The sequence below is a fragment of the Crinia signifera genome, chromosome 3, assembly GCF_055691185.1.
Source record: "Crinia signifera chromosome 3, ASM5569118v1, whole genome shotgun sequence".
NCBI classification, from domain to species: Eukaryota; Metazoa; Chordata; class Amphibia; order Anura; family Myobatrachidae; genus Crinia; species Crinia signifera.
The window spans coordinates 213365946-213392898 of NC_139219.1; the positions used below are offsets into that span (position 1 = coordinate 213365946).

The following is a 26953-nucleotide window of genomic DNA, read 5'->3' on the forward strand; positions in this document are numbered from 1 at the left end:
TTCATTATATAACATCTCATTAGCATTGTTGCCATTTCATTATATAACATCTCATTAGCATTGTTGCCATTTCATTGTGTATCATCTCACTTGCATTGTTACCAGTCAGTGTCACCTGCTCAGCCTTATTACTTCTTTGGGCTTCTGGGAGTTCCCCGGTATAGGGATTTAGTTAGCTTTTTCCCCTTGCTCTCTCCTGGTCTCGGCGGACGTGTTGTCATTTCCTAAGACCTGCCTGTAGCGGAGTGGGGCGGACTTAATTCGCCCTTCAGCCGAGACGGGCCCAGGTGAAGCCTAGCACCGCACACGTCCGTCGATTCCAGTCAGAGGCAACGGAGTTAGGGTACCGGGGATACTCCCAGAATCCTTACAAATACCTTATCCAAAATGCTTGCTGTCAGGTGAGGTTATCGGCGCGCCTGCAAACTCGCGCATTGCACCATTTGGACTGCTGAAGAGGATCCTGAAGGACAGAGTGGCACACTGTGGACACTGGGGGACCATCAGGGCACCACTGGAGAACCAGGTAAGTATTTAAAAAAAAATATACCAAAAACTGGAAAAATACCTTATCCAAAATGCTTGCTGTCAGGTGAGGTTACCGGCGCGCCTGCAAACTCGCGCATTGCACCATTTGGGCCGCTGAAGAGGATCCTGAAGGCTTCCGTGGATGCCTGGGCACACCATGGACACCGGGGGACCATCAGGACACCACCAGGGACCAGGTAAGTATGTTTAAAAAAAAATATTCCAAAAACCGAAAAAATCCCTTATCCAAAATGCTTGTGGTCCCGAGCATTTCGGATAAGGGGTACTAAACCTGTACTTTATTTCTATGTTCTTTATCTCTCCAGCTCTTTATCTCTCCAGCATCTCCATAATGCTTCAAATAATAGTAAAACCTTAGTAGATTAAAGCAATCTTTATAATGGATACAGTACTTTACATGTATTTTTATAATTCATAAAGAGTTTGGGAAAATTATCGGTTCTAGCTCCAAGCTCCTTTTACACTAAGAAAATATATTTTTAATATATAATATTGTAGCATTGGCAGGGCTGCCATAAGAAATTGTGGGGCCCGGGACTGACAAAATAGGCAGGGCCCCCTTTTCTTTCTCAAACAGCTGGAATTGCTGGTTAGACCTGTGTCTGCCGCACTACCTCTACATTGCTCACGGGAAAAGTGAACTTTCTGACAAATTATACTTCATAAACTCCAATCCTGGGCCCCCTTTCTGTCTGCCCCCACCTTCCTGATGACTGCCCTGAGCATTGGCATTGCTATTTATGTATATATTTTCCTGAGTTGGTAAAAATCATTGTAAAATGTTACCACTTTTTGCTAAGACAGAGTGAAGTTTTTATATGTTTTTGCCTTCTAGTACCAATTCAAGTAGTTCTCAATTGCAATTCTTGAAGTCAGGCTAGATTTGATGTATCTATCTTGTTGAGTGGAAGTGGCTCCGTAAAAAAAAGAAAAAAAAAAAACCCCGGTCAAGCATTACGGCAACTACTGTAGCTCTATCTGTAAACTCAAAAAACTTTGTGACTGTGGCTCAAACAGTACATCACTTTACGAGGCATATTTATTTGAATACATTGCAAGGATTTATAAAATATCACATATAAGAAATGTCCATCCCTACAAATTATTACCATGTACATCTTGACTTAGGGTATCAGACACACATAAAGATGGAGCGCCTCTCATTCAGCGCTAGGGATCGCCAGAATGCCCCTGCTGTCAGTCACCGGCGGAGAGGCGCTTCATCTGACTAGGATGTCTCAACCGCATGTGCATCCCAGTTTTTCCACGGCGGGTGACAGAAACCCCGCCTGTCTCTGCTTCAGGAGGACAGGCAGGGTTAGGGAGGGGTGCGGGGGTGGCGGACACTGACAAGGAGAGCGGCGTGGAGAGGGCGTTGCGCTCTGCCGGAAGGGGTTGCGTACGCAACCTCTTCGGGCGGCTGGCAGTTGGTGATCCGACCACCAGGTGAGGCCTGCTCCATCTGTAGGTCATCACAGAAGCCTATTCCAAGCTACGCTTTCCCTGCTAGCAGACAGGGAAGGCTGAGCAGAGTAGATAAAACAGGGGAAAGCCCTGATAATGCCACCAAGTCGCCTTTCAAATGAGAAAATTTATCAATATTAGTTTTAGGAAAATTAGTTTTCACACCCTTTTAACAATATTTTAGCAGCGCCTAAAAATACTAATGGTCTAATGGAAGAGACATCGCAAACTTCTCCTCCAAGCCCTTAATATCATTCCATAAATGTAATGGAAAATGTGGTATGCTCAAAATCACTAGAGAGAGAACCTCCTGAGGAAGATGTGGGTTTGCGTTGCACACATATCACCATCCTGCTACTATCCGGTATCACAGCAGGCATATTTAGCATCCAGATGCCTGAGAAGACTGGCTCTGCGCTCCAGACATACAGATGTAGCGCCGCTCGTCCAGTGCCGGCGCACGCCAGACCGCCCCCGCTGGTGAGCGGACGCTACATTTGATTGGGATGCGCGAGCATCCCACACGTACGCGGGTCCCAGTTTACTGCCAGGGGAAGTGGGAGAACATAGCGGGGACCGGAGGGGAGGCAGCGGGGGGAGCTCCTTTGTAAGGGGACGTGCGCGCGTCCCCTTACGAATCCACCGCCAGCCCCTGCAATGATGGAGCAGGCTCCATCTGTAGTTTCTATCAGCGCTGTGTGCACTTAGTCTGCAGTGTACAACATCAGCAATCCCCGCGGCTGCACTCCACTCCCTGCCTGTCATTTCCAATGCCCAGCTTCAGTCTCCTGTGGCTTCCACGCTGCCACCATTACAGTAGGCCTCAGACCATGTGCCAAACAAACAGGCTTCTTGCCTTTCCCAGACATGGGAGCAGCCATGTTTTTCCCTGTCGCATGGCCAATCCTGTCAGTTTCCCAGTCTGGCTAATTACCCAGCCACTCTGCTTCCATTCCTCCCTATAGACAAAAAAAGAGGGGGAGTACAGCGCTAGGTTTAACTGAAAAGAATGTACACTACCACATGTACATAAATTCAAAGCATTTATTTATACAAAGAAATCAATGAGAGCTCTCATAAAAACATAGATAATATTAAAACAAAATATAAAAACAATCATACAAGGCTCTCTGAATATAACTCCATTCCTCCCTATATCTATGCTGGGTAAGTAAGGCTAGTTGCCAGTGTTACTGATCTCATCCTGGACGAGATTCTCTATTACAGAAATGCGATAACGGGGGTTTTTACCGCATTTCTGTATTCTCTAACCTCCCTCCGCAGTGTCACCGCTGCGGAGGGAATCGCCAGCAAAAGCTGGCGGTTCCCTGCAGAAGCCTATGGGCTTCTTACCGCAGCGGTGTGTGAGGGATCCGTCACGGATCCCTCCCAGCATGCCCTGCGGCCGGCGCGTCATAGACCCGGAAGTCCAGCAACAGCGCCGCTTTGCAAGGGACAGCTCTTACCGCAAGAGCTGTCCCTTGCGTTAATTACCGCATATTTTAGAGAATATGCGGTCATTAGAAATGCGATGCCCGGCGAAGAGGGCTGCGGATTTTAGAGAATCCCGCCCCCTGAGTGTATTACCTGCATGGTGTCTCTCTGTGTGCTAAGCTGCTTTCCAGGTTCCTGTTCCTGTGGATTCCGCTCCTTCCAGGTCCTTTGTCATCTCCAGCAAGCAGCTGCCTGGCTCCATTGGTGCTCCGTCATCAGTACTGCTCATCATCGGTGCTCCGCCATCAGTACTTCTCACCATCGATACTTCTCATCGGTGCTCCTCCATCGGTATGTCTCACCATCAGTGCTCCATCATCGATACCGACACCATCGGTGTGTTCTTCATCTACCCTCATCACCATCAATAGTTCTTAATTACGTCTGATCGCTAAAGGTGCATCCTTCATTGATATCTACCACCATCAATGTCCTCCATGAATATCCATCACCATTGGTGCTGCATCTGCGACTCTGTCCTTCTCTGGGGATCGTCTGGTCAATGTTTCGCACCATCGGTGCTTCCATACTGTGACCGAGCTTCCGTGGCATTCTTCAAGGCCACAGTGGTCAGTATTCCATCACTCTGCCTTAATATTATTATCAATCTGCCTTAATATTATTATCTTCTGGACTCCTGTAGTGTTCCTACACTGCACCAGTTATTCCTCAGCCACCATATTTGCTCTGGACTCCATCAGTGTTACTTCACTGCAGCTATTACTATTAATGAATATCTGCTACTACCTGTGATTACCTGCAATACCTTACCATTATCCAAAGTCTTCTGTTTATGATACTGTCTTCTGTGGTCAATAAAGACTTTATCTTTTTACTCTGTGGTCACATCTAGCTAATATGCGTGGTCTCTGGCATGCACAGTACCTTTATTAAGGGTTCCAGTACCAGCCAGCCCCTATGCCTGTGGTTACTTCCAGCGAAGATCTAACCACAGGCGTGACACATCCATATAATCAGTTCCAGATTGCCACCCACTCTAGGTGGACTTTTTTGCAAGGACTTCTTGCTAATAAACGGACACCAACAGATGGACCGACTACATATCAAGTAATATCCACCTCCTGTTGGGGATTATACTGGAACACTAACGCAATATATTTGGACAGTTCATCCAATCCTATATTCCCACCAACATGTGGGCTCCATGCTAATACTGAAATAATTTCTTTGATCCTAGAACAATATGTTTGCAGCACCCTTATGTTTGCAGCACTCCACTTAACTTCAACCCAGGAGCAGCACACTATACCACTATTGCATTGAGGTAATGTACATGTACTAATTTATTCACCGGGCTGATCACCCTTGTTATTGCTTTTATATTGTACTTGTTAATCAAATATATATGTATTGCTTACTCAGTGAAACCTAGCACTGTTCTTGTCCTTATATCACTCCTGTTAACTTACCAGGAGACTTGACACTTCCCTTAGAACGTCAGCTTTAAGATAGTGCCATGTGGGCAATTGTTTTTTTGATACTACATGCTCAAAATTACTAACCTTAAATTGTAAAAAAATAATAATAATAATACAGGGGTGGTAGGGAGCCTTGTAAGAATAACACTAACTTCAGATAGAATTATTCAGGCTTTGCCCAAGTATCCTCTTCTACAGCCCTGACCCTTGTGCCTGCTTGAAGGCAAAGTTGAGCATGCAGTCCCCTTCTGTGGTCAGCCATGTGTACCAAATGGGATGTAGGTGGCAAACTGGCTAGCAGAATATTGGTACACCTGTCAGAATGCCAGTTCCTGAATTCCAGCAGCTGGAATCCCGATGTTAGTATGCCAGAGAGGGCTAAGCTGCTGGGGATAGGTTGTTTAATCACCGGCAGGGGAGCGTTGGACTACAGAGGGGTGGGTGGGTTAGGGTTCATTTAGTACAGCACCCTTTAAGGATATTCAGCAGTCAGGGTGCTGGCATCCTAACTGCTGGAATCCTGTGCATAACCCGTATCTGATAGGCCACAGTGTAAAAAAAAACATCGCTGACCTTGCTGCTCATCTGCTAATCGCAGATGAGCGACAGAGTTGATGGCTTTCCATAACGTGCTGCTATGGAAAGATTAACCTCTGGAAAAATCCCTTTGATGGCTGAAAGTCGCTCAGTGTGTCAGCCCCGAGATTTTCCACATCATTGGGCACACTGGGCAAAATCACCCAGTGTGTATGTACCTTTATACTGTGTAGTTCATGGATTTGTGGATACAACAAACAGAAGAATCATGAAAAACTGCATTGTCTGTCTCTAGTTTTCTACTCTGCAATGCTCATAGATCACATTTGACTATAATGTTACATTACATCTGTATCTGACCTAAAAAGGTACAGTATCATATGTTTCGAGAAACTGAGCATTGTGAAAATCTAAACAATACCCTGAGATTTGGGTTAACTGGATTTGCAGGGAGTCAGCTTTCTTACAAGCACTGTTCCTGCTTGTTATAATGATACAACCATATACACTTAAATAATAGGCCCTGTTGATCAGTTTGCTTTGCATTCTAAAATACTAGAGCAATTGAGTATTGTTTCGGTAGTGGGACAACTGCTCCAAAAAGTAACTGTCCCACGATCACTATCAACACTGCTAATTACTATTCGTTTTATAATCCAGAAAATGTAAGCACCCGGACAGGGAGGGACACTGGATGCAGGAGGATCAGTCCAGATGCCTTTTTCACTTCCAAACCCCTTCCTATTAAAAAATAGCAGGTCATGTGCCAGTTCTCACTAGCAAACTCCATGAACTTTCAGCAAATGGTCTCGTTACTTAATACATGTGGGCTCTTAAGACACCGGGTCTCAAACTCGGTCCACACAGTGCATGTTTTGCAGGTCTCCTCACAGTAAATTAATTGGCTCCATCTGTGGATCTTTTAAAATGGATCAATGAGAAATGAATGCACCTGTGCACCTGCCGGGTGACCTGGAAAACATGAACTGTGTGGGTTCCTGAGGACTGAGGTTGAGAATCCCTATCTTAAGGGATATTGATAATAAGTCCCTTACTACTTTTAGCCAAAAACACAGACTAAGGGGGGTATTCAATGTCAGGGGCACGACTGTCGAGCAAGCTCGACAGCCGTGCCCCTGTCCCGTTCTCGCTTGGCTCGACTGGAGCTCGGCGGTCGGGATTCAATGTCCCGGCCGCCGAGCGGCGAGTTGATGACGGAAATAGACGAGCTCCGGCCGGGAGCTCGCCTATTTCCGGCTTTTCTCGGCAGAACCCGACAGCTTGTGATGTCGGGCTCGTTCTGCGGTGAAACCCTGTTCAATGCTGTCGGGGAAGACAGCATTGAATAGGGCCCCGCAGCCATCTCGGGAGATGGCTGCGGGAGCACGACTGTGTTTGAATACCCCCATAAAGGTTCATTTTGATGTTATTGTATTTGAATGTGAACACTGCTGATCTAACTCTCCAAGTGCAAGGGAGATGGCTGCGGGAGCACGACTGTGTTTGAATACCCCCATAAAGGTTCATTTTGATGTTATTGTATTTGAATGTGAACACTGCTGATCTAACTCTCCAAGTGCAAGGAGCCTTAAGTGGCAGATATTTGATATAACTGGTAATTTTGTGTATGAGCATTATGACTGCCTGCATAAGGGATTCATAATTACTGTATGTTGTGGAAATGCACTTACAGCCAACTCTTAATTAAGCCATGTGTTTGCAAATAATACCATTAGTATAGATAAGTGCAAGTCCAATGGTTCATTAGCTAATTAATGAAGTGGGTATTATATAATGTTCATGTTGATAAATATGAAGAATGGATTTTTAAAACACTGCTCTCTGTAAAGATTAATTAACTTGCTGCAATTGTAACTACAAGAAAGTCTGAACAATCAATTTCCAACATGAGTCCATTGACCGTGTTTAGGTGTTTTACATTAAATCGCTAGAAATACAATTAATAATATATAAACACTACCCTACCTGCCCTTTTCAAAATCAATGCAGTTCCTCTTTACTGCCTGGGGGGCCACTTCTGTGGCACTTCCAGCACAATATGGGCTGTATCTTTCTGCTAAAATACAGATCAGTCTGTGGTAGAAGCACCACAGCAGTGAGTGATGCCCTAGGCAGGAAAGAAGAACTGGACGGGTGCTAGAATGAACAATATATATTGTATATAGAAACAGGTCAATAAAATAAATAAAAATACAGTAAAGTCATTATACATTAATAGGAAACTTAATGGTACTTGTTTCCTAGCAGGGTGCCCAGTTTTCCTACGTACGCTAATGTAGTGAAATCAAATTGCATGACGTTAAAGTAGCGTGCAATGCGATTTCAGTACCGCTCCCATTCCCGCTCCCTGTCATTCCCGCCCCGTCAGATTCTCTCAGAAATCATTCTGAGGTGATTTTCTGACAGGAGTAGAAGCATCCCTCAGAGTTGCTGGTGAACTTATCTAAAGTGTCTGAAATAGCTGCATGTATGAATAGGTTTACCTTTCCTTAGACGGAGGAGAAGGAGGCTATTGATCATGACATCATCTCCTTCCGCTGGCGCAGAATTGCGCAAATGGCCATGTAATGCGCCTATCAGTGAATGAATGTATGTGGCGGTGCCATGTTAAAGCGTGCCGGCTCAAGGTGAGCCTCAGAGCGGCCCACTGGTTTCCAGTGTGCCGCTTATCCTTTGTGACTTTGGTGCACTTTATATATTCATGGGCCCAGGAGCTCACATCCATTGACTACTGTCAGCAAAAGCTGGACATATCTAAAAAGACCGCTGTTTTGTACAACAGATGGATGCGGGAGGCTTGTACGATGGACCTCATGGCGCAGCCACAGCACATAGCGACGGTCCAGGCCACATTGTGGAGGTCGATGAAAGTTTATTTGTGAGAAGGAAGAGCAATGTCGGGTGGCTGTTACCACAGCAGTGGATTTTGTTGGAAATTTGTAGGGAAACTGGACAGTGTTTCCTCACCATGGTGCCCAGACGCGATGCCAGCACTTTGATGGCAGCTATTACTGAAAATATAGAGCCAGCCACCACGATTTACACGGACTGCTGGAGGGTGTACAGCACTGAACAGCTGGAACTTGCAGGGTATCAACATGCCCAAGTTAATCACCGTTTCAATTTTGTAGACCCGTCCACAGGGGCATAGGCGTGCGCAGCACATTTTATTAGGGGGTGCACCGTCAAAGGGGTGTGCGTAGCTCCACGTATTGGGCGTGTCTAACACCGCCAATCAGGCATGTCTTCCGTCATCCATTGGCACTCTCTAAAGCACGGGTGTCAAACACAAGGCCCGCGGGCCAAATCCGGCCCGCCAGACCTCGTCATGTGGCCTGCGCGAGTAGATAGCTCGCAGGGCAGTGTGTCCCAGCTCCTGCCTAGGCCACCTCCTCTCACCCACCCCACCGCGGCCGCCTTACCTGTTCCTCCACTGTCGGCGGCCATGTTCCTGTAGGCACATGTATGCGGCTACAGAAACATGGCCGCCGGCCTCCACGGCTACGTGGAGGAGGGCCCGGCCGCCTGTTCCCTCTGATGCCCGGCAGTGACAGACACTGGGGTGGGGACGTCATGACGATGACGCCGCCCGCCCATGCGTCTGTAGAGAAGTAGGAGCAGGCAGGGAAGCTGGACCGGGAGTCGGGGACAGTGTGGCCGCAGCAAGCAGTGAAGAAAAGCTGGAAGCCGCAGCAGCTGCAGGACAGATGGAGAAACAGTAAGTGAGGATGAGGATCACACTCACAATAAAAAAAAAATATATATCTGCTGTTTCCTGAGGTGTCCCCGTGTATAATAATAAAATTAATGCCATGACACCACAGGCTGCTCCTCCTGTATAATCATTTATGTGTCATGGCATTACTTGTATTATATTATACAGGGGGAGCAGTCTGTGGTGTCATGGCATTATTATTATACAGGAGGAACAGCCTGTGGTGTCATGGCATTCATTTTATATTATACAGGGGGAGCAGCCTGTGGTGTCATGGCATTATAATTATACAGGGGGACCTACAGATACAACCGGCCCTTTGAGGGTGACCAAACTGCTGATGCGGCCCCCGATGAATTTGAGTTTGACACCCCTGCTCTAAAGTATAAAAAGTCTCTCAGCCACACCATAATCTCCTGCCTATTTCAGTTTTAATCTTCTAATTACTCTGTGTAACAGTACATGGAAATACAGTCATAAACATATATGGATGACACAGATATGTAGTGATATGACAATGGTCTAGTATAATTAAGAATGAAAACACACATAATTGATTGATGGGCGCTTCTTTAAATTGAATACAGTTCTAAAAAGTGTGGCGAGCGCAGCAAGCCACCGAGCCCAAAGCATGGTGAGCGGACGCGGAATACATGTAAAGTAATACACGTCCGCTCGCCACACTAAATTAAAAAAAAGTTGGAGGACGCGTTCCGCCACCGCTCGCCACGCTTTGGGGTGGAGGTGACTCTAAACAATGGCATAGGCGCTTTCATTGTAAGCACCCATCACATGTCATACTAATCACACATCTCATCTCATAGTAAAGTACACATCACATCTCATCGCATGGGTGCTTCTACTATGAAATATCACATCGCATCGCACCTTGTCTATGGTTTCCTCCAATCCCATGCGATATTTCATTGTATAAGCACTATCTAATCGCATGGGTGCTTCTACTATGAAATATCGCATTGTATAAGCACCCCTGTGCATCCATCACATCGCATAGCACAGCACTATACACACTAGCCCTTATTCAGATCTGATCGCAGTACAAATTTGTTTTAAAATGGGCAAAACCATGTGCACTGCAGGTGGGGCAGATGTAATCTGTGCAGTGAGTTACATTTGAGTAGGGTGTATTGAAACTGAAATCTAAATTGCAGTGTACTAATAATGCAGCCAGTATTTACCCTGCACAGAAACAAAATAACTCCCCCAAATCTAACTCTCTCTATTCTTGTTAAATCTGCCCCACCTGCAATGCACATGGTTTTGCCCATTTTGAGAACAAATTTGTACTGCGATCAGATCTGAATAATGGCCACTGTGCGATCCGATGCGATACGATTCACTACGGAGAATAGCCCAGTATGCAAAATGTGTACTGGGCGCACTGCCAGGAAACAAGTACCAACTTAGGCCCTTATTCTGATCGGTGCGGCCCGATCAGAATATGCGGCCGCAACCGTGCAGGCGAATCCCCGCCTTCCATACGGATCGCCACCTGCCGTCCGTATGCGGATATGTGGCGATCCGCATGAAATTGGACGGGGATACGCCTCCTCCATGGTGGGAGCAGCCCCTGCATTCGATGGTCGCCGAACATCGAATGCAGGGCCGCACGCTCCACCAGGTCCCGCAACACAAGACCACACGGACACTTGTCCGTGTGAAATCATGTATAGGGGCGGGCAGCTGACATCCGGCGATGTCAGATGCCCGCCCCGTACCCACGCGTCACGGCCTCATTACCATGCATACGACCCGCGTTTGCATGGGAACGCCCATGAAACGCGGGGCGTATGCATAGGGTAATGAGGCTAAGTAGCCCCTCACGCCCCTCTACGCCCCCTGTGCGGCGTATAAAGAATCCGTGCGGCGAAATCGCCTGCACATGCGCAGAGTGACCTCTGCACATGCGCAGACGATCAACATCGGCGGTCCGTCCGCATGCGGGAATTTCCGCACCGATCAGAATAAGGGCCTTAATTACTTTTACTATAAAGGGTGACCTTGTGTCATATGTCTGGACCTTTAACTTACAGAATATTTGGTTTGGACTACAAGTATAAGCGACTTAAGGGCAAAGTGGCTTTGCTGTCACACATAGGTGGTGCATGCTTATGGTTTTATAATAGGAGTGTTGAAGTGGTGTCACTGAAGTGATTGTGAGAGTAATAGTAAAATTACTCACATGCTTTGATGGACAGTCTGCACCTAGAACGGGTCTGGTGCAGACTTTAGTAGTGTGACCAATGGTGCCATCTACAGCCGTACCAAATGGTATTTTAACATCTAAAGTGGGCATCTCAGTCCTTACACATTCAGACACACAGCTGTATACCAGGGAGGAACTTGTAGTGGTATTCGCATAAAGTAACAAACAGTACCGTAACAGGCAAAAGATGCCACAATGATATGGTTGTCTGAGGCTCTGCTCTTACTCTGTGATAGGGATGCCAATCCCGGGGTAATTTTTCAATCCCTGGAATCGCGATTGAAAAATGCTCAATCCCGGGATTGACATCTCTAAGCAGTTTAGGCAAAAAACATGCAAAAAAGGAGCCCAGTCCCCCCCGCTCCGGCCACCCCGCTGCAAACTGCCGGCCAGGACATCACAGCATTCCAGTGCACTTTACAGATTAGATGACCAAGGTTAGAGAGCACAGCGATCAGATGACATATATGGCGCACCGATCACTGATACTTTGGTTCAGAAATAAATTTTTATTTTTATCTGTGATCAGCCTGTGTTCTATCAGATTACAATTAGATTTTAGAAAATTTGAGCAGAATTTGAGCATTTATGCAAAATGCAATCTGCTTACTTAAAAAATGCTAATTTAAGGGCTTGGACGATAATGTTAAGAATGATCTTCCAATTGTCCTTTCATTCATTCCTGTGATACTAAAACAATGTGAAAAGGGTGTGAAAATGTGCCTGTTAAATGGCCATATTGAAAAATAGTTTTAAAATAAAATTTCACATTTGTTTTTTGCCGTTAGCGGGTTATTCTGGTTGACACGTAGCGCTGCGAAGTTTGCAGCACTGTTTGTCATTTTTTGCCCACCATTCGCATATGCCGCCGCGCCCCCCCCCCCCCCCATCGCAGGGCAAATTCCCCCTAGGCGGAAACAACCACATCATTTGACGGTCGCCGACCATCGAATGATGGAGAAGGAACATGCTAAACTAAGACACTCTGAGGTCTTAGCTTTGCATGTATTCCTAAGGGGAAAATGGTGGGCAGCTGATATCCAGTGATTTCAGCTGCCCGCCCCAGCACCCATGTCACTGGGTGATTACCATGGGAATGTCCAGCGGTTTCATGGGAACGCCCATGAAATGCTGGGCGTTCCCATGGGCACAACTACCTGTGGCTGCCGCCCCCCACAGTGGTGGGTGCGAGCGCCCGGCGAACATTCTGTTTGCCGTGGCCACTCGCACTGGCACATGCGCAGAAATGTGTATGCACAGATTAAAAACATTGCGCTCGCATGTGAATTTGCATGCAAGCGTATGAACCTAAATAACCTCCTTAGTCTCCTGTAAATCAGGTGACCCTCCCAGCCCCTGGAAAGGTGGGTAAGCATCCTGCACCTTCACAAAAGCACAAGTGGTTAGAAAAGGGGGTGATGATGCAATTCCTACTGAATCACTTCATCATAGCTGCCGCACCCCCCCCCCCCCCTCTTAACGGCATTGTACAGTAGCAGGTTAAGCCACAAGGATGTGATTATGCAACCACTTCCCCCAATCAGTGCGCATTCCTGCAATCTACAGCCCCTATACACAGACCATGCCTCCCCTCCTGTAGAAGGGGAAAGAAAAGTTGGTGAGTATGATTTTACCTTCATGGGACATATCTGCAGATGTCAACTTTAGGCAGAAATGGGATAAAGTTCCCTTTGGGACCAAGGCAACAAACTCGCTTGGGCCACTTTACCATATCCATGTATTAAAAAATATCCCGAAATATTAATATTTCTTAGTTTAATCTGGCCCCTCATTTCTTGATAGGCATTATGCAGGAGGCTAGGTATTCTAATGGTTTGATCATCTAGGGCAGTGATGGCTAATCTTGACACTCCAGCTGTTGTTCAACTAACATCTCAGCATGCCCTACATCATTTTTAGCATGGCCAAATAGCAAAACTGTAGCAGAGCATGCTGGGATATGTAGTTCAACAACAGCTGGAGTGTCAAGGTAAGCCATCACTGATCTAGGGTTTCCTTTTAAGTGTTTTAATCCCTTTTTGTATCTTAAGTGACAAAGATTATACTATGCTCACTACTTCGGGTTCTCCTACTGTAAGTTCCAAAAGAGAACCTTTTGTATCTGGGGCTACTAAGTAATACATACAATTGTCCTGCAGCAAGAATAAAATATTTCTCTTTGCAGTTCTAGATGTTCCAGAACCCCAAACAACTGCAGGGTAGCATTGTCCAGTTGTACAACTATCTATGAATGGACTGACTAGTAAGAGTGCTCTCAAGACATACTGTAATAAGAGCTTCAAAATCACAACATGACAGAAAACCTTATTATAGGTAAAACCTACATTATTGTTCTCCCCATCTTTGGAAGAGTGTTATCCATCAATTTAATACAAAATAGAATTACCATTAATGTTATCAAAAGTATAGCAAGCTTTTGGCCACAAGCATTGTTATTTGCAAAGTTTCACTGCAAGCAACAGCAAATACGATCTTAAAGAGGATCTGAGTTTTTCTCTATATTAATCAATTAACTGTATTCAATCCTTTTAAAGAGTATAATTTACATATGACTCTGCTATGCTATAGAGCAGACATGTCCAAACTGTGGCCCTCCAGCTGTTGTGAAACTACACATACCAGCATGCCTTGCCATAGTTTTAGCATTCCCTAATAGAAAAAGTATGCCAAGGCATGATGGGACTTGTAGTTTCACAACAGCTGGAGGGACATAGTTTGGACATGCCTGCTATAGAGCATAACCTGAAAATCCCTGTCACCATTTAGGCCCCCCTGCACACCAACCAATGTTAACAATAATTCATTGATGGTTTGGGCAGCAGTGGGCCCTTTAGTCGTCATGTAAACCAGGTCCCTGCTTGCTTCCTCAGACTTTGGTTTTGACTTTGAGTTTTGATTAACCTTATCATTCTATTGGCTGGCTTATTCTGTATCATTCTCCTAGCCCAGTTATAATACAGCTTGTACTGTAACACAGCTTGTTGTGGCCTTCTCTTTGGCTCCTGTACAGTACCAACCTGTCCCACCTGGAATCTGGGTACTTGTTTAGTTTCACGGCGGCAGCTTATGCTACGTTTGAAGCTACTCTTTTAGCTTAGCCCAACGGCTGCCTTACTTGTGTAGTTTCACGGCGGCAGCCTAAGCTATATTATCAGCGTAGCCCAACAGCTGCCTTACTTGTGTAGTTTCACGGCGGTAGCCTAAGCTACGTTATCAGCGTAGCCCAACAGCTGCCTTACTTGTGTAGTTTCACGGCGGCAGCCTAAGCTATGTTATCAACGTAGGCTGCCGCAGTAAAACTACACAAGTAACTACCGTACTGTTGCCGGGAACTGCATCTCTGTCCCCGGCGTCCCTGGCAAGCGTACTCAGCGCCTCTCTTACACTGCCAGCACCAGCATGCAGAGAGTGGCAGAGAGTGGATCATGCTGGTGCCGGGGGAGAGGCTCTCCATCTGTTTGACACGCAGGAACGTCTCAGACGCTCCATCAATGAGATGCTCCTGCGTCTGAGTAGCTATTACGGCAGGGTACAGCAACCCTGGCTACAGGGTTAGGGGTTCTGTAGCTCCTTTTGAAACCCCCACTATTCACGTCAGCCCGAAGCGTGGCGAGCAGATGCATTACACGTCCTCCAACATTTTCATATCCCCACTATCCACGTCGGCATGGAGTTGATTTATATAGTGTGGCGAGCGCAGCGAGCCACCGAGCCTGAAGCGTGGCGAGCGCAGAGATCCCCTCAAGGGGACGCGAATTACATGTAAGGTAATCCGTGGTCTCTCGTGGGGACATGTGCTTAGAGTAGAACTTATCCTGACGGACAGTTTAAGATTCAGACTTTCTCAGAATGATTGTTTATACTGGATGTTGAAGCATTTCATGCATGTTAAAATGCAAGAAACAACATCAGCACCAGATTAAGGGAGGGGTGGCTGTCCTGGGCCCCCATGGTTATGGGTCATAGTGTCGACTCAATAAAGGTTGACATAGATTAGATCGACCACTAAAGGTCGACAAGGCTTAGGTCAACACCTGAAGTAGGTCGACATTGTACCTTTCTGTCCTTTAACCCCTTCACTCCCTGTCCCATGTCACTCTCCCACCCTGTGTACCACCTTCTTGCACTTCCCCTGACTGCTACATGCAGTACTCTTCTGTGGGAGTATTCTGGTTCATTCGCTCGGATGCGAATCACATCCTTGCGACTGACCCAGATACCGCCTTACTAATGGTGGTACGCTGGCCCACCACCCTCGCAACGCACGTACGTACGTTTGCACTGGCGGCGCATGGATGTTTTACATAAACATCCATTCGTATGCCACTGGAACCCTCCCACATCTTCCGATGGTCGATGACCATCGAAAGATGTGGATGGTGCACACATATGTAAGGTTGCTCTGATGCATGTACACTCGGGGGGAAGTGGGCGGGCAGCTGACATCCGGTGATCTCAGCTGCCTGCCCCCCGCATATCCTTACCGGCTCCATTAGCATGATAATGCCCAGAATTCTCATGGGAATGCCCATGAGAAGCTGGGCGTTCTCATATACTAATGGGCCAGCCCACCACCTTGTCCATGAAACGCTGGGCGTTCCCATGGGGAAGTATCAAGGCCCACTTCCCCATGCCCCCCCCCACCCACCACCTGCAATGTTGGGTGCATGCACCTGGTGAACACTCTGTTCGCTGTGGCCGTATGCACCGTGTCTGCATGCACAGACGCCCAACATCGGCTCTGTGCGAGGGGGGCTTGCGAATGGACCAGAATATGGTCCTAGGTGTAAGGGTCACTACTAATTATGTGTGTAAGTGGCACGACTGTTGTCTGTGAATATATTGTGCAAGGGGCATGGCTAATTATGTGTGTAAGGGGCATGACTATTGTCTGGGTATTATGTGTAAGGGGCATGACTATTGTCTGGGTATTATGTGTAAGGGGCATGACTATTGTCTGGGTATTATGTGTAAGGGGCATGACTATTGTCTGGGTATTATGTGTAAGGGGCATGACTATTGTCTGGGTATTATGTGTAAGGGGCATGAATATTGTCTGGGTATTATGTGTAAGGGGCATGAATATTGTCTGTGGGCAATATGTATAAAGGGTATATTATGTATAAATATGTTGCAGGTACGCTGTACCAGCTTGTGCCCTCCTGCTGTCATTTAGGTTTTTTGTTAAAAATCAAGTCGGTGTATGGCAGCTATTTCCTTTGTGAGGAGCTCCCAAAAAGTCATTGTCTCTGGACCCCCCACCGGCCTTTATCCAGCCCTGCACAAGATAAATAGCACTATAGTTCTGTATGCATATGATGTGTGTTTAGCTGTTTTCACACCTGTGACAAAACAAGAAGTTATTTTGTCAAGCCAAAAACATGTGAAAACATATTCAACGCTTTCCTAACCACATCTCAGTACATTACAATGTGCTCCCATTGAGATGAATAAATCTAACAAAAAGTGTTCAAAATAATGTATTGTTGTGCACTGCGATCCAAAATATATACAAATAAAAATGTAAATGTATGCAGTTTGCTTTGGTAACATGAACATCATATTCACAACTATTTTTTAGGCAGCATTGATGGTGTAATTGTTAGCATTACTGCTTCACAGCGCTAAGATCATTGGTTCAATTCCCACCATGGCCCTAACTGTGCAGAGTTTGTATATTCTTCCCGTACTTGCGTGGGTTTCCTCCGGGTACTCCTGTTTCCTCCAACAATCCAAAAATATACTGGTAGTTAGTTAAATGGCTCCTATCAAAAATGAACCCTAGAATGTCTGCGTGTGCGTGTACATGTGTAAGGGAATATAGATTGTAAGCTCCATTGGGGCAGGGGCTGCAGAATATGTGTGCGATATATAAGAAACTGTTAATAAATAAATAAATAAATAAATATTTACATGGAAGTAACTTGCCTTCAAAATGTTAAATGTAGATTTAATTTCATATTTTGCACCAAGGGGTACATCACTTACATGATTCTTTCATGATTTATGTGAGGTCTGGGGTTAATTATTTGAAAGATTCTTAATCATGAGCTATATCACATCTAAATAATTAATAGTACTATATTTTCCAAATATAATATACCATGTATACAAACCCACACTGCTATTTTTCAAGGGTAGATGCTTTAAACTATAACAAACACTGACAGAGTCTGTTATACTTATTTGTTTTTCATTTATATTTTCCATTCATTCAATGAAACTCCAATCCATTTAATAGATGAAGAATAAATGGAGAACAAATTGTGTACGTAAGGAAAAATGATTCATGCATGTACGCCAACATAGATTTAAGAATAGAGGCATTTACAGTAAAGCAACATTCTAGTCTTGTTATTCAGATTTTTGTATGGAAAAGTAAAAAAAAATGCTGGCATATTTAACTGTGCTTAACGCAATATTAAATTATCAGAAAAAGTAGAAAAAGTTGATTAAAGCTGATATATTAATCTCATTTAGATCCACTATCTTATGCCCATTTCCCACTGCAGCTAAAAAACGGTAAATTGCCGATTTTCAGCGCAATTTACCGTTTTAAGGCTGCAGTGGGAAAGTGCCAGAGTTGAAATACCGTTTAAAGCTAAATGGTATTTCAACCCGTTTTTAAAGCAGAGTCCTACACGTTAAAATAACGTTTAAGAGGCAGTGGGAATGCCTCTTAAACGTTATTTAGCCTCCAGGCAGTCCCAGTGCCTGATGAGACCTAGTAGTTCTCACTTTGTGCATGTGTAATGAGTGCACGTGCATAATAAAGAGCCACTCATTACATATGCACATATGTAATGAGCGGCTCATTATTATGCACGTGCACTCATTACATATGTGCAAAGTGAGAACTACTAGTTCTCATCAGGCACTGGGACTGCCTGTACCCTGCAAGGACCCCCGCTGCCTCCCCACAGGTAAGTACAAGGGGAGGTGAGGTGGGGGCACAGGGCAGGTACGGGGGGTTAGGCACTCTTTACACTTGGGGGGGGGGAGGGATTAGGCACTCTTTACACTGGGGGGGGGGGGTTAGGCACTCTACATTTTACATGGTTCACTGCAATGGGAATGGTACTTAAATGGTATTTAAAATGGTAATCTGCTGCAGTGGGAATGCTAATACCGTTTTAAATACCATTTAAGATTACCAGTACTTTAAACTGGTCTGCAGTGGGAAAGCAGCATTAGACTTATTGGAATGTGGAATGTAAGGCTTTGTGTATAACCTAAATAAAACCCACCCAAAACGTTGAACAAAATAATGTAGACATTAGAAACCTTTTAATATAATAATTGACTAAAGCTGTCCCATGATGAGTGTGCAGCAGAAGCCAACAGCTCCAATTGCAAGGAAATATCCGTCCTGGAAGAGGAGGTCCGATCATGCTTGGTCGCCTGCTGCTCTTGGCCTCAGCCTTTTTACTGCATATCCCCCTGCTTGCTGCCTGCCCTAAACTTCACTGTAAGAGACAGCTCTGCCTCATTCCCGGTCTCTGGATTAGGCTCCTAGCTCATCCCTTATGCGCTTCCTCGCACCTGTTGACCAGACTTGCCATGAACAGCTAGAGTTACATTGGTGGCAATGTTCATTTTCACAACATGCAAAAAGAATGCCTTACGTTTAGAATCAACATTAAAACCCATAAATTAGATTGCATATCTTTCTATTTTATTACTCCTGGAGAACATGTATTGGGTGGATCATAACCTGCAGGTACTGTATAGAACCCAAAGGGTTCTATACAGTACCTGTAGGGTGCAGCATGTGCACAGTCCTTAAGGGTGCAAGGACTGTGCACATGCTGATGTTTACCAGATACGCTGACTTTTGGTTAATACACGATACAGTACCTTCATGCTGAAGAGCATAAGCAGAGCACCCAAGAGAAATCCTGGGCCCGGTACAGCCAAACCCAGGGACCCCCCCATGGAGGGTGTGGCCACAGCATGTTGGGAGCAGGGCTGCACCACTTTGGGGGCATGTCTGGAATGTGACAAGCGTATATAGATCAATATCTTGCTCTTTGAGTTGCTCATGGCATATGTTAGTACATATGTAATGAGCAATATGCAGACTCACAAGATGACAACGTCATCATCTCTCAATACAAGCAGCAGATCACCAGCAGCAGCGTGGCGGCTGGATGTTTGAAAATGGTCCTGGAGTGATATACGCAGTCTGGACCAGTGACACCCCCCCTCCCAATACCTATCCCTAACTATTCGACCCCCAATCCTATTAGCCTGAATCATGCCCATGAAGGCATAATAAAGATTAAATAGAAAAAAAGAAGGACAAGAAAAACATAAAGGCTACTGGTGTGCACTGGCGATTCCCAGGCCAGCACCATTCAACATAAGTACTGTGTCCTCAACACAAATATTGACTAAACTATGGCAAATAAATATCTATTATTCTTCAGCTGATAGATAGAGGAATATTTTAACATGCCTTACATAATGTGAATATAACACAACCTTTACCTGTTGTTGACCTGGTTGTGGAAGTGGCATTGGAAGATGTAATTAGAGGAACACAATCATCATCCTGGGAATAGCCAGCCTGGATCGCTCTTAAATAACTGTGGCTTCTAGTCCGGAAACATCCCGGGAGGTCTAAAGCATCCATTGCATGGGAGTCAACTTCACTGAAAACTGACTCACACACTGACTCATATTGCCCATTAATTTCTGTTTCACTCATCTAGAAGAAGAGGACACATGGAGTTGGTACTGCAAATAATAGTAACGAGCAATAATTCCAATTACAGCAGAAAATACTATTTCATCTGAGGAACATGATGAGGAAATATGGCCTAATTAAATTAGAGTGAAAGAAGTGAGGAAATGTCTTATCTCTAGAGGAACAGGAGACCTTGATGTCGGAACAGCTTTCTCAGTATGCTGAATGCTGATGAGAAGATGGGAGTTGCCTGACAATCAATACCTGTGCAATTATCTCTAGAAAGATCCCCTGAAATAAATCCATAACCAGTATTGTTTATTTAGCAGTTTTAGAATTATATATATATATATATATATATATATATATATATATATATATATATATATATATATATATATATATATATATATGAGAGAGAGAAAGAGAGAGAAAGGACCAGAAGTACTAAGCTTGAAGAGTGATAAAATGGAGAGATAAAATACCAGTCAGTCAACTCTTAATTGCCAAGTCACATGTTGTGTTTGAAAAATGACATTTGGGAGCAGATTGGTTGCTGGTTTTTCACAATCTGTTTGATCACTTTTCAAGGCTTAGTATATCTTAACCAGAGATAGAGAGAGAGAGAGAGAGAGAGAGAGAGAGAGAGAAAGAGGAAAACGCTGATTCACCTACACAGGCGGAGAAACGCGTATTGTGAGCCGATATCACTCGGTCACCACCAGCTACAAATGTACCGCTGGGACTATAGCCATTTAGGAGGTCCCTTACTCCAACGTTTGTGGCTCAAGAAACATTGCTACCCAGCACCTGGAGTACACCATTGATAAAGTGAGGACTATACTCTGATTAAGAGATTGCCAAAACATCCAGGAAGGTGTCTGGCACAAATATGGTCACTGCAGAAGCATCATAATAATGCGGGACTGGTAAATACAGAAATCATTGCCTCAAATATATAATAACTGTACAAAGATCTGACATTGTAACCATTGAGCCCTTTTTCAGCCTCATATAAAGTACTAAAAGTGCCATTTACTATATGTTATATGTTGTATGTCTTGTAATGTCTTTATAAATTATGTTAGGAAGTGCACTCCAAGATTGTAATATTTATTTTTACTTATCATTTTTTATTAAAAATACTAAACTGTAAAAAGTGTTGCGATTATTATACTGTGCACAGCTGCACCCCTTAAAAGGCAATGGTAGCTTTTGTTATTATTGCTATCCCTATAGAGAGAGAGAGAGAGAGAGAGAGAGAGAGAGAGAGAGAGAGAGAGAGAAAATGAATTGTCCAAAAATGTGTATAATTCACTTCTATATATATATAAAATAAATAATAATAATAATAATAATAATAATAATAATAATAATAATAATAATAATAATAAAAGTCTCAAGGTTTAACAGTAAAAATATACTGTAAAATTGTAATATTAAAATGCAGGTTACATTGCAACCAACAACAACAACTTCCTACTGAAACCTGTCATGTACAACAGTCATTTCTGGTGCTTCTCAATAGTAACCACCAAGAATCTAGAAAAAAAATTATTTATATCATGTTCTGTTCTAAAAAAAAAAAAGAAATAAGTCGAACAAATGTGTCTGATATGATTTCATAGTCTATAAGAGAAGAAGGGAATAGATATAACTGATCAATAAACAATTTAATGTAAATGATGCATTGAATCTCACAATGGCAACTTGCCATTATTCAGGGCATATGGGTCCAGACTTTCTCTAAAGCTGTCAAGTCATTTATTATGGATGCTATGGAATTTTGATCTACTAAAGAGATCTCATTACATTGTGAGGCTATTCCCTTCTTCATTCCTTCAGAGTACCCAAGATGGCAGTTGCTATGTGATATCACTCCCAGAGAAGAAGAATTCTTATGTTACTTAATGAAAAAACATCAAAGGGAATTTACTATCAAAGTGCAAATGTTCAGAAATATACAGAAACCAATCAGATGCTTCCATTTGCACACATAGTAAATTAGCTCAGCTGTTTCCTCTTATTGATTGTCTAGGTTAATACAGGGAAACAATTGTATTATTACTGCCCTGACCAAGTGTTAAGAGCTTCCTGGAAAGGGCAGTTTTGAGAGCTACAGCAATATCTTAAACAGGTAATAGTTGAATAGAAAGACAAACATGAATAAAGTTTAGGCTCAGTACAATGCAATGAATGTGAATGGCAAGGAGGAGATGTACGATGTGATGGGAGTTTGGCTGTGATCCATACTTCATACACAAAATTCTGCCATTGCAAACAGCTAGTACTCCCTTACTGATCATGGTTTTAACAGCTATGAGCAGCGGGTTTAATAAAAGGGTCAGTCTCTGCCACAGAGTGGAGTATATTATTGTTTGACAGGAAATGATCAGTGAATGTCACTTCCGTTACAAGAATAGATGTCGATAGCAGCATATACTGAATATACTATTTTAATCCCATTTTAAAAATAATTTGCTGTTGAATATAAAAAAATATTCCTTATATAAGGTAAACATTTTTTTAAATATATAGGGCCTCATTTAGAGATGGACACAAGCCCTATGTTTTACAACATTACTTTTATACTGTATTCTTATTATGCTTTTGTGTATCCCTGAATGTGCCGTTGTACGTCTATGACTTAAGAGACAAGGGACCAAGCACAGAAAGGTGTGCTTACAGAATTGCTCCCTAGTTAAGAGTTGACTACAATCATATATATATTTTTAGGAGATGAATCTCTCTACCCCACACGCAAAGATCCAAGACATTGATAGCCATCATTGTGTACATTTAAAAAAAAACCTACATTCATCATTAGGTTAAATCAGGCCAGAATGGTCACAGGATAAAAGGACAACCTGCAGTGTGTGGTCCCCCAATCATGATGTTACATAGTCTCAGCCTCTCTCAGTATACAGAGGGTATAAATTTACTTTGGTGGATCGGATCTAGCCACTTCTAACCAGTCACAGCAGTTTTCTCATTTTCTGCCCAATAAGAATAAAGCAGAACTATGCTGGTTGGTTGGTGTCTCCTGGCCAGCCATTTCTTCAGGACAAGTAGGCATAGCCTATATGGTTATATATATTTGTCCTTATGAAGTAAAAGCAATGTTGGTGTTTCTTTGTTTGTTCTTTTTATACAGCACACTGTAACTATGGTTCCGGAAGTAGTTCTACAAGAAATGCCAGGGTTTGCATTCACCAGGTGGGGTACTGCAATAGTCCCTTAGCTTTCGGGGAGATTACGTAGGGACTTGAGCTACTGTAAGTGATGAACAGGCTGTGGCTGGGTCATTTCACCTGGCATGGTGATCATGGAATTTGGGGTTCCTCGTTACAGTGTAATCAGTCCGGTATTCCTTAGATTATTGCTGTGGCTTTTGCAGTAGGCGATGGACCCATAAGGGGAAATGTACTAGGATGAGAGATTCAGAAAGTGAGAGATTTGATAAGAAATCTCCAGTTTTTTAAAAGCGGCAATCATTTACACTGCAAAACCAGTTTAAATTTGAAGTGCAAATGATTGCCGCTTTAAAAAGTTTTCTTACCAAATCTCTCACTTTTTGAATCTCTCATCCTATTAAATTTCACCTGTACTGTCTCGCTCAGAACTGATCATTTTTTTTAAACCTCTTTTATTTTTGTTATTTTGAATTTGCTTGTGCGTCATGATATACTTACATTGTCTACACATACCTTAGGCAGGCACATTTCCGCAATTATTTTAGAATGTATCTATAATTTTATGCCTGCGCTTTTGACAGAAACTAGTCCACCTCAAAAGGAGTCTTATAATGGTTGCATTGGCATGGAAGTTAGGAGTGATGATACATTATAATTCAGATTACTGTATATAGCAGACAGTAATGGGCATTACTTGCTTCAGTTGCAATGTTTAGATTTTCAGTGTATTTTTGTATGACACAAATAGCCATTGCCCTTGGGATCTGTGCAATAGGCTACTTTGCTTTGGGACAGCAGTGAAATAAGGTCATCACAACTGTCAAAAATGAACACAGGTGATAATCTAGATTTGAAAACAGTGAAGTAAAGACTTCTCCTAGCCTGGGAATATACAGGGTACTGCCACCTTGATCTCAGGATAATCCTTTGAGGTAAAGCATTCTTGCAGACTTTCAATGAGGAAATCCTGCAAAAAAGAAGAAAACATTCTCTTGTTAGATTTCACTGAGATCTTAATGGAATTACCATGTACAATCCCATCAAGAAATTCCATCGTCCCCGCAGGATCACTTCAGTTACCCTGGTAACATTAAAAAGAAAACTTCAAATCATATTTTTTTACAATTAGGTTTAAAGCTTTCAAGATTATCTGCGTCTTCTTTATATGTTTAAGTATAATATTTAAAATTTATAAAGAATCCGCCTATCCAAAAGCAATATCTATCTATCTATCTATCTATCTATCTATCTATCTATATATATATACATATGTATTTCTATGTTCATTACCAGACTGCCCAGTAGTAGCATCCAACACTATAATCAGAGGGTTTATGTCCATGCGTTTTATATTGTACTTACTGTATTATGTGGTCTGTATCTATATGCATCAACTAAGTTCATCTTAGTGAAAATGAGAAAAACCTATTGGAAGACTACTACTGCATAATAGGTCCTTGGTAGTCAGTAGAGTTAGTTTATCACCCACAAGGGAAATAATTTCATGGTTAAAGTAGATTACATACAAAAGTCACATTTTACTGTTTGATTAGAAAGATTAGTGACATAAATCATCAAATATAATGATATACAAGGGTAAAAGGGTAAGTGCAAGATTACAACAGATGGATAACACCTCTCATTTAAAAATGATATACACACACACACACACACACACACACACACACACGTTATATAGCAAAGATTCATAATAATAATATAACTTCACCAAGAAAATGTCTACATACTGTATTACATGAGTGTTTGGGCTTTTCTAGAAAATAATAGTGCAGCCATTATTTATGTTCTACTTGGTCTAGAGGTGATTTTAATCCCCACTGCAATGCAATGTGGTTTTATTTCCTGCTCGACCTCTACCATTTAACTATCTAGCTGTTTTCTATTGATGGTTTTATTCTGCTGAGATGCTTTCAACACAGTATTCAAAATGTCACAGTGATATTTAAAGTACTTTGTTTAGCTGGACATGTTAAATGAAATGTTGCAGTTAGCCTTATGCTCTCTGAACAGCAGTGGTTGAATATACACTATTAGAATGCTGCCATAACCTTAATATATGGAGAACAGACCAGTTGTGGTCACCTGGTCGCGGCTGGAGTTGAATATAACTATTATGGTTAGCAGTGCTTAGTATTAGAGTGCGCACCTGCATTCTCTCTTTTTTTCTTTATACCCCTATTATATGCATATCCTCCAATACTTGCATGAGTCTAAGATCAAAAATGAAAATCAGTAGTCTTCATAGATAAATAAAATAAAAATAGTCCTGCAATAAATTTGAGCATATAATATTTAGAGCATTTACACATAAACTATGCATACATGGATATAGAACAGAATAGAGTACAGTACATAAGTAGCTGGAATCAGTGGTGGATGAAATCCTTGAGGGTGGGACATGCAGAGAGTGTGCTGGTCAGTCTATTATGAAGGCCCCTTATCTGCTCTCTTGTACACATGACCTTGTTACCACATGAGCAGACAAAGGAAACCATAATAAACTGTAAATAGAATGCGGAATAAAGTTATAAAAGGAAACAAGAAAGTAGTCATGCTATATTCCTCCAACAGAAAATGTATCTTATTTTAGGTAGTGGTGGAAGGGTTATACTCGACTGGAGGCAAAAAGCTAATGACTGCTCATTTTCACCTAATACGGACATATCTAGGGCCTACTTCAGATTCGTTCGGAACAGGGTGAATTTTGCAGCGTTCCGATGTTTTGGGATCTGAGCATGCGCAAACACTTATTTGCACATGTGCAGACCCTGGTTACACACTCGCAGGGCCTTTTGTTGCAGGGAGTTTGGGCCAAGGGTGGATGGCGGCTGGAATGGGCTCGCCCATGGGAAAGCCCAGTGTTTTATGGGCGTTTCCATGAAAAGGCTGGGTGCTTCTTGGGTACATGGGCAGCCTGATGTCTGCCGGGGGCTGGCAGCTGACTTCACAGGACATCAGCCATCCACCCCGTCTTCTAACAACAGCGCATGCACACGGTACATAGTGCACATTCGTGGTCAAACTGCAAACAAAGCCAACAATAAATTGCCATAGCTGCCCGTTGGCATAGGGAGTGACAGCTGGCAGCCGTTTGTGAGTGGCACGCCATTGTCATCTGGGAGTTCCCCGGAAAACCCAGGTGGCGCCCGGCCGTTGAGAGGGAGGGCCGCTGACATCAGCAGTGGCCACCATCCCCCCACGGCCATCGCAGCGCTGAGTAAGTCTAGACTTGCTTAAAAGCTGCAAACAGGGATAAAAGGATTCGATGTTGAATGATTGCGTGTGGATTTCCCCCTTTGTGCGCGGCTGAAAATGCATTTCCAGCTGTGTACAGTCATAGGGGAAACTCTGACAGGGCACTGTTTACCTGATAACTGGGCGGGAAAGATTTGCAGCCCATCGATGGTTTGAATCACACTCTTATTGTCTCCTTTAAAACTATAGCTTCCATATTTATATTTCTTCCTTATGGTATGGGATATGGTGATCCTTTATATTCAGGACTGATCCTACTGTATATAAGTGGTCACCTTATGGTCAAGGTTTAGGAGGTACCATAAACATGAATGAGTTTTGTTTTCC

General features: G+C 43.4%; 1 protein-coding gene across 10 annotated transcripts in view; it reads right to left on the bottom strand.

Moving 5' to 3' along the window:
* The window catches only part of DLGAP2 (DLG associated protein 2), a 911233-nt gene that overhangs the window by 115256 nt on the left and 769024 nt on the right, over positions 1-26953 (bottom strand). For 9 of the 10 annotated variants that reach the window (XM_083177368.1, XM_083177369.1, XM_083177374.1 and 6 more), the window contains 2 exons: positions 24258-24317; positions 19958-20177 (listed from right to left, as the gene is read on the bottom strand). In XM_083177368.1, coding sequence (XP_083033494.1) covers positions 19958-20177; positions 24258-24317 — 280 coding nt within the window. The remainder of the gene's footprint in view (positions 1-19957; positions 20178-24257; positions 24318-26953) is intronic. The other variant, XM_083177372.1, reaches the window with a different exon arrangement.